The 10,000-nt window shown below is 37.3% G+C and overlaps 1 protein-coding gene across 2 annotated transcripts in view; it reads right to left on the reverse strand.

The window, feature by feature from the left end:
- LOC106873305 (rho guanine nucleotide exchange factor 10) overlaps nt 1-10,000 on the reverse strand; it is a 170,300-nt gene that overhangs the window by 86,424 nt on the left and 73,876 nt on the right. Inside the window, exon 1 of one of the 2 annotated variants that reach the window (XM_089353615.1) lies at nt 4,666-5,286. The exons of the other annotated variant lie outside the window; for it this stretch is intronic. Coding sequence (XP_089209741.1) covers nt 4,666-4,759 — 94 coding nt within the window. The 5' untranslated portion in view covers nt 4,760-5,286. Of the gene's footprint in view, nt 1-4,665; nt 5,287-10,000 lie in introns of those variants that run through there. 2 annotated transcript variants of the gene reach the window in all.

Consider the following 10,000-nt stretch of genomic DNA (forward strand, 5'->3'; position numbering starts at 1 on the left):
TTCCCTTGTCACTTTTTTAAATTGCCTTTTTTTATCTTTAACATCCATTCTTCCATGTTAGCATAGGCTTGAAGAATACGTATTGAGGTATTGTTTTACAGTCAGGTACTCTTCCTGTCGCTAACCCTTACCAGTTATCCAAGTAATGCTTTTATTTTTTTTTTTACTAGTCTTTGAAAGAATAAAGCTACAAGAAAATTTGATTACAGAAAATAGCAACATCACCATGTTTTGTTCAAATATTTTCATTGATGCAAAATGTAAATATTTATACAAATACGCACTGGCACCCATGCCAACGTCGCCTCCTTCATTGTACACTAAACTCGGCTTGCGAAAACCTGTTGGGGCAAGCGAAAGTGAAATCGTGATGGCAACTGTGCCCAGCGTCGCCTACCTGGCATTTGTGCCCACGGCACATGTAAAGACATCTGAGTGAGATTGTTGCCAGTGCCGCTGGACTGGCTCTTGTGCGGGTGGCACATAAAATACACCATTTTGAGTGTGGCCGTTGCCAGTACCATCTGACTGGCCTTCGTGCCGGTGGCACGTAAAAGCACCCACTACACTCTCAGTGTGGTTGGCATTAGGAAGAGCATCCAGCTGTAGAAACTCTGCCAAATCAGATTGGAGCCTGGTGTAGCCATCTGGTTCACCAGTCCTCAGTCAAATCGTCCAACCCATGCTAGCATGGAAAGCGGATGTTAAACGATGATGATGATGATGATGATGATGATATATATACATACATGCATACCTATCATCATCATCATCATCATCATTTCTCCTCTTTGTTTGGAGGCACATGCACTTACACACACATATACACACAACGATAACTTTCGTCTACCAAACTTAATCACGAGGCTTTGGTCGTCTTGAGGTAACAGCAGAAGACACTTGCCCAAGGTGCCATGCAGTAGGACTGAACCCAAAACCATGTGGCTAGGAAGCAAGCTTCCTAACCATAAAGCCATGCCTACACACACACACACACACACACACACACACACACACACACACACACAGAAGGAGAATGAAAAAGCAAAGTGAGAAAAAACAAGACGGGATATGCCGACACTTAGAAAAATGGAAAGATTTAATTGCTGTGGTGTTTTCAGACATGTGTAGAACAGGCTTCCATACAGTTTCCAACCACCAATTTCATTCACATGTGTATTGGTCAGCCTGCGGCTACAGTAGAGGTCTCTGTCATGCAGTGAGATAGAACACAAGACAATGTGGTAACAAAATGAACCCAGCACCAATACAGCCATATCTGTGTCTAATTAATGAATGCTATTTCATTAAACCAAAATATTCTCATTATCATTTTAAAGTCTGGCAGGTAGTAGTAAAAATAAGCCATGCTGAGGAGATTTAATAAGACTGAAATATGTCACATGCTATCATCAAACTTCCCTTAGATCCTTATCACTCTCTATTACATCTTCCTGTGGAGGCGCAATGGCCCAGTGGTTAGGGCAGCGGACTTGCGGTCATAGGATCGAGGTTTCGATTCTCAGACTGGGCGTTGTGAGTGTTTATTGAGCGAAAACATCTAAAGCTCCACGAGGCTCCAGCAGGGGATGGTGGCAAACCCTGCTGTACTCTTTCACCACAACTTTCTCTCACTCTTACTTCCTGTTTCTGTTGTGCCTGTAATTCAAAGGGTCAGCCTTGTCACACTGTGTCACGCTGAATATCCCCGAGAACTACGTTAAGGGTACACGTGTCTATGGAGTGCTCAGCCACTTGCACATTAATTTCACGAGCAGGCTGTTCCGTTGATCGGATCAACTGGAAACCTCGACATCGTAAGCAACAGAGTGCCAACAACAACATCCTCTCATTTAATTTTTAATGCTGTCCAGGTTGACTTTGCCTTTCATCTTTCAGAGTTGATAAAATAAGTACCAGTGGTGTACTGGGGTTGATGTAATCAACTTACCCTCTCCCCCAAAATTGCTGACCATGCGCCAAAATTTGAAGCCGATTTTCAATCAGTTTTATTTTCATAGCTGCCTCCCTTAGCATCAGCAAGAATTATCTTTAACACGTGATTTTTCTTGCCTTACAGGTAAAATTTTAATTGCTTAATTTTCTTTTATAACTCTACATTAAACATGCTAGCTCTGCTTTCTGAAATAATAATGACTTCTATTTAACTGTTTAGTGATAAATAAAACCTACCATGGCCTATTTTACAGCTGGGCAGTTTCAAAGAATGACTGGTATCCAGCTATGAAAACAGTTTATCAGAAGGAAACAGGAAGACAGGCTTGAAAAATCAATGAGAAAAATACACAAATCTCAGTAATTTACAGATTAATTCATGAACAAGTGAAGCCAAATATGATGTTCATTCACCCAGGCTGTTCTGTTACATTTTTTTTTGAATATTTATAAATTTATAGGAGCAGGCAAGTTTGTGTGGTAAGAGGCTTGCTTCCCAACCACATGATTCTGGGTTCAGTCCCACTGCATGGAACCTTGGGCAAGTGTCTTCTACTATAGCCTCGGACCAACCAAAGCCTTGTGAGTGGATTTGGTAGATGGAAACTGAAAGAAACCCATCTCATATATATATATATATATATATGTTTCTTTATTGCCCACAGGGAGCTAAACACAGAGGGGACAAACAAGGACAGACAAAGGGATTAAGTCGATTACATCGACTCCAGAGCGTAACTGGTACTTATTTAATCGACCCCAGAAGGATGAAAGGCAAAGTCGACCTCGGCGGAATTTGAACTCAGAACGTAACGGCAGGCGAAATACCGCTAAGCATTTCGCCCGGCGTGCTAACGATTCTGCCAGCTCACTGCCATATATATTTGTGTGTGTGTCTGTGTTTGTCCCCCGCTCCATAGCTTGATGACTGATGCTGGTGTGGTTATGTCCTCGTAACTTAGCAGTTCAGCAAAAGAAATTGATAGAATAAGTCCTAGGCTTATAAAGAATAAGCCCTTGGCTCGATCTGTTTGACTAATGGCGATGCTCCAGCATGGTCACAGTCAAATGACTGAAACAAATAAAAGAATAAATAGCTAAGGAATGAACTTTTTTCCATACATCTTGTCAGTATATGGTTGATAAATCTTTTGTGCTTCTAACTATTGTAACCATTCATATCTGACATATTCTGTGTATGTGTGTGTATACAAATGTGTATGTTCGCATGTGCATGACTCTTTAATTAACAAGACATGAAAACGAAGCCTATTCGTTCAAGTGCATACACACAGACACACACACAGACACACACACATACACATCGCCACCACCACCACCACCATCACCAACAACAACAACAACAACAATCATTTCTAATAGAGGTACGAGGCCTGAAATTTAGGAGGAAGGGACTGGTTAATTACATAGAAACGAGAACTCAACTAGTACCTATTTTATCAACCCCCGAAAGGATGAAAGGCGAAGTCGACCTCAGTGGAATTTGAACCCAGAATGTAAAGACAAATAAAACGCCACTAAGCATTTTGTCTAGCGTGCTAACAAATCTGCTTGCTCACTGCCTTGAACCAACAACAACAACAACAACCCTTTTTACTATAGACACAGGGCCTGAAATTTTTTTTTGTGGAGGGAGGGGCAGTCAATTAGATCGACCCCAGTATGAAACTGGTACTTAATTTATCGACCCCCTAAAGGATGAAAGGCATGGCCAGAAAGTATTAGATAGCTGTTAAAAAAACTGACAAGCTAGGGCTTTTGAGCCAAGTTGACCTTGGTGGAATTTGAACCCAGAACGTAAAGATAGATGAAATGCTGCTAGGCATTTTGCCTGGCATGCTGACCATTCTACCAGCTCACCACCTTAACAACAGTAATGATAACAATAATAATAACACTATAGATTGGCTTGATCAGAGATGGCCTGGGGCTATAGAACATTGACAACAGTAATAAACTATCAGAGTTTTATGTCTGTAAGCAATCATTCGAGCGAGCAACCATACAAAGATGGGCTTCTATGTAGCAATGCAACAAATCGTAATCTTTACATATATATATCATATAATCTTTACACACACACACACACACACACACACACAAACACCAACACATGCACACACACACACACACACATGCCCACATACACATATACACACAAGTACATATACACACACACACACACATATATATATATATATATATACACACACATATATATACATACATGTACACATACACATATACATACACACATACACATTTATGTATATATATATATGTGTGTGTGTGTGTGTATGTGTATGTGTGTGTTTGTGTATAATATCATATAATATCACATATCACCGAAGGAAAACACACAAACACACACACACATATATACATATACATAAATACACACACGCATATATATATATATATATATATATATATATATATATATATATATATATATATATACACACACACATAGGTACATGCATATATATATATATATATATATATATATAGACACACACACACACACACACCGCATATGTATGTATATATGTAGGTATGTATGTATGTATGTAGGTATGTAAGTACTTATGTACATGCATGCTTGAAAACACATCTTAGAGATTTCTCACCAGTAAAAGGATATATTAAAAAAATAATTAAAATCAAACATAATCAAATTGTTCCTACCCTTAAATTTCTTCTTGGCATACTCTTTAGTAAGTATTGAATTTTGATTGAATATTTTCCATTGAAAATTCAATGAAAATTTCTTAAATGTCATAACATGTATGTTTTTAAAATCCGCCGTGAGAGATGGCTAAGTTCATGCATGAAACTTTTTGTTAAAAATAATTATTTAGTGAGTTCAGTTAATGTGCTTTCCAGATTCAGAGAATTATAACTGGAAACGAGATGAATAATTAATTATACTTAAAGAGTTGAAGTAGATGAGGAGTGTAACAACTTCATTGTTTCAGTGAAGTGTCTGTGTGATTATATGGTTTGTAAGTGTGTGTGTGTGTGTGTGTGCATGCATGTGTGGATGTGTGTGTGTGAGTCTGTGTGTATGTGTGAATGTATGTGTATATCCTCATGTGCATGTGTGAATATGAGTGAATGTGTGTGTATGCACATGATTGCATGTATGTGAATGTGTGTGTGTGTGTGTGCATGCCTGTATGTGCATACATGTGAATGTGTGTGTGTGTATGACTGCTTCCGTATGTGTGTATGTATAGTGAATGTGTTTGCCTGTTTGCATGTGTATGTATGCATGTGTGTGTTTGTATTTCTATATATGTATGTGTGAATGTATGTGTCTGCTTGCATGTATGTGTTCGTATTTGAACATGTGTATGTGTGTATGTGTATGTGAAAAGCGTATGTATGAAACTACATAATGTAAATGATACAATATGTGGAAACAAAACTGGAATGCTTAAGTGCACACACACACACACACACTCGTGATTTATATATGTATATATATACATTCATACATATATATACAAACAATGATGATGATATATGTATTTATATTTCATTATTTTGCTTAGGCATAGTGATACTAACAACCTGGTGTTAGAACCCAATACACATGTATTTCAGATAAAAATTGAAAGTCAAGTACAGAGCAGTGATAAGAAATTAAATAAATAACAAAAGAATGAGAAATCCTGTCATGAAATTCATAAGCTTATGGCTGTTTCTGCTACAAGATGCAATGCACCCACAGTTGAGTGCTTGTGTATCAGCCTATCCCTTCATTGGAGCTTCAAAGAGTTCCAATGAAGCTATAGGACGATACACAAGCACTCAGCTGAAACAGCAGAAACAGTTGTGAGCTAATGAAATTCATGACATAATTTCTTATTTCCTTGTCATTTGGTATTTATACATACATATACACAAGTACACACACATACACACATATATGTGTGTGTGTGCGTATATATATATATATATATAAATACACACACACATATGTGTGTGTGTGTGCATGAACCACATGGTTCTGGGTTCAGTCCCACTGCGTGGCACCTTGGACAAGTGTCTTCTACCACTTTGTACCGCTAGCTGCTTTGCCTTATATCCGACCTTCTCCTTATAAGCATGTATATTGTTCTTATTATTATTATTTCTCAACAAAACACCCTGTACCTCGTTCCTCTTTTGATTAGCGCTAACATAAGTATATTGATATATCACAGGGTAATGGTGTTTCATTTGTCATGTTTATATTCTTCGCTTCAAATCAGTATGTTATAAATCTTAATATTTTTATAACCTTAAACAAAACACATGTGTATGTATATATATATATATATATATATATGCATATGTGTCTATGTGAGTGTGTGGGGGGGTGGGGGGTGTATGTATATGTATATATATATATATATATATATATATATATATATATATACACATATATATATGTGTGTGTGTGTGTATGTGCATGTATGTATATATACAAGAATGTATGTTTAGGTGTGTGTATGTGTGCATATGTGTATGTGAAGGTGTGTATATGTGTGTATATGAATATATGTGTGTATGTGTTTGTATACACATATATATATATATATATATATATATATATATATATATATATATATATATATATATATATATATATACACATATATATACTTCTGCCTCATTCACCACTAGTGCTTTATTTTCCCCTTCTACAGTTAGCTAAGTTATTTCTTCTTAGTAATGCCACACAGGTTGTTGTTCGTACCTCCGGTGACTTTAACTAAGTATTTCTATTCTTCATGTTAACGTGTATGTTATTATCATTATTACTTCTCAAATAAATATCCTGTACCCTGCTTTACCATTAACTAACGTTAATATCCGTACAATAATGTAATATAATATAATATATCACTAGGCTACGATGTTTCATTTATTTTTATTCACTTTCTTCACTACATATAAATATGTAATTAGTTTTCCTTATACAGTATATATTTTATTTTGATGTACTCCCTTAGTTCTCTCCCTTCCTCCATTTTTGACTCAGCAATTAGCTCACGCTCTTTCAAATTTAACAGTACTACAACATATTTGTCTTTCTCCCCCTATTTCAATAATTCACTTAGTTTAACCTTTAGCATCACATTTACAACCCCCTCCCTTTATATCTCTATGTAAACAAGCGTTCTTATTCTTAAAGCCCATGGAATAATATCATTGATCCCTTTATATCTCTATGTAAACAAACGTTCTAATGGTCACTAACCATGTAACATCTTTGCTCGTAAGTTACCGCATCATTTCGTATTTGTCTTGCTCTTATATGTTTATTATGAATTCCCTGAAGAGGAATATATGAGGAATCCCAGTAGCTCTTACTTCTTTGTGAAGAAGCTCTCATATATTTTGAAACATGTGTAGGAATTAAAGGAACTTTTATTTATATGTGTTTTGCTCCATTTATTATTATTATTATTATTCATATCTTCTCAAAATGTATCACTTTAACTTGGTATTTCTACCTGTAAAACGGCTGTGATATCTTGTTTTCTAGTGTAATTTTGCTACCTCTGGTAACTATTAACATATTTACATTATCAAAGGTTTTTTTAAAAACTGAGATAATATTAATATATACATAAACTTATATATACACATATATATAATATATATATATATATATGTATGTATGTATGTATGTATGTATGTATGCATGTATATATGTAATGTAAGATAATAGTTTCACTGTGTATATATTATATATAATGGAAGTATTAATAGAGAAACTATTAAAATTGAAACTATTATCTCACATTACAATAGAGTCGTTATTGTTTCACTTTTGACACGTAATACGGAAAAAGACAAAGTGATTGCTCCAGGCTTGCATTAAGCAAGAAGTTAAAATTTTTGGGGGCCCATGACACTCCATGGTCCCTGAGTAGTGTATGTGTAAAATTTGAAGGAAATGGTTTGGGTAGTTCTTGAGTTTTAGTGTTGCACACATACAGAAACACTGATAGACACACAGACACACGTTCTCAGTTTTACATATGTATATATGTGTGTGTGTGTGTGTGTGTGTGTGTGTGTGTGTGTGTGTGTGTGTGTAGGCTTGTATGTATGTGTGTGTAGGGGAAGTATTTATAAGCACACATACACACACACACACACACATACATACACAAAGTCATACACATTTTTTATGTGTCATGTCCAGAATGTAGGATATAGACAGTTATGTCCTTCTGCAAATCTCTGTTCTTTGTTTGCTATAACGGTTCCACTTCCTGATGTTTAATACCTCTTTCTTCTCATCAAGCTTGACATCCATATCCCCCCGCCCCCTTCCTCAGCTTCTTTTCCCTTCAATCTTTCCGTTCATCACTAAATTCTCCAAACATCTCTTTCCTCATCACATAACCAAAAAATTTCACTTACTGGGTCTCTTTATCACACAAAGCAGTTTCCTATTTACCAGCCTGTCATCACTTCTTCCTTTATTAGACACTTAGTCCATATGTATGGAAACTGTCTACTACTAAATAATGGAAACCGTATACTTCTGCTGAGGATCTCCACATAAACGGACCCACACTGGTGCTGCATAAAAGCACCCAGTACCCTGTAAAGTTTTTGGATTTAGGAAGGGTATCCAGTCATAGAGACGATGCCAAAGCAGACATGAAGCCTGGGCAGTTCTTCAGCTGGTCAGCTTCTGACAAACTGATGATGATGATGATAATGATGATGATGATGATAATGATGATGATGATGATAATGATGATGATGATGATAATGATGATGATTAAATTCATACGCATATGCACACATACAAATATGTATATACACACACATAACATGTTTTAAATAACTGACCTATTCTTTTATTTTTTTACTTGTTTTTGTCATTTCAATGTGGCCATGCTGGTGCGTTTTAGTCAAACAAATCAACCCCAGGACTCCTTTTTTAAAACCTATTACTTATTCTATCAGCCTCTTTTGCCAAATTGCTAAATTATGGGGATGTAAGTACACCAACACCGATTGTGAAGTGATGATGGAGGACGGACGGACGGACGGACACACACACACACACAAAACGTGTGGTGGTGGTGCTGGTGCTGGTGGTGGCAGTGATGGTTCTGGTAACAGTTGCAGCTGATGCAGTGACAGCAACAGTGGTAGTGACAATGAGTGTTGTTGTTGATGATGTTGTTGTTTAACCCCAGGTAGCTCTGACAGAACAGGCAGGACACATTACGGAAGACCATTCCTATCATATCATCTGTCCTCCAGAAACAGTATAGCCCAGACAACTTAGTTCAATATGTACTTTTAGAAGATATGTGACCCCAAAAAGGCTCCTGAAAATGGTGGTGGTGGTGGTGGTGGTGGTGGTGGTACTGCTGCTGCAGCTGCTAATGAGAGTGGTGATGAGGAGGATACTGCTGATAATAATAATGATGGCTGTCCTTCTGGTAGTAGTGATGTTGATGGTGGTGGTGGTGGTGGTTGTGGTGGTGGTGGTGGTTGTGGTGGTGGTGGTGGTTATGGTGGTGGTGGTGGTGGTGGTTTTGGTGGTGGCGGTGGTGGTGGCAGTGGTGACATGCTAGTGGGAGTAATGGTGGTTGTTTTGATGACTGTGGGACTTGGTTGTGTGAGGGCATGACAGTATGCATGTGTGCAAGTACACAGGAGTGGCTGTGTGGTAAGTAGCTTGCTTACTAATCACATGGTTCCTGGTTCAGTTCCACAGCCTCAGGCCGACCAAAGCCTTGTGTGTGGATTTGGTAGGTGGAAACTGAAAGAAACCCATCGTATACATATACTATGAACCTTTTTACTCCCTTACTTTTACTCCCTTACCTTTAGTCCCTCCCCTTACTTAGCGGTCATTCTAATAGCTCTTTTGTCTTAACAACGGTCAACCACACAGTAATTTCCCTTTGTTTAACGGTCATTTTCATAGGAATTTTCAATGGCCAGATAACTGAAGAGATGGTGGTGTGGGTTTCCGTCCCAGTATCAGAAACTC

Source organism: Octopus bimaculoides, chromosome 6, assembly GCF_046866305.1.
Source record: "Octopus bimaculoides isolate indiv1 chromosome 6, ASM4686630v1, whole genome shotgun sequence".
In the NCBI taxonomy this organism is placed as follows: Eukaryota; Metazoa; Mollusca; class Cephalopoda; order Octopoda; family Octopodidae; genus Octopus; species Octopus bimaculoides.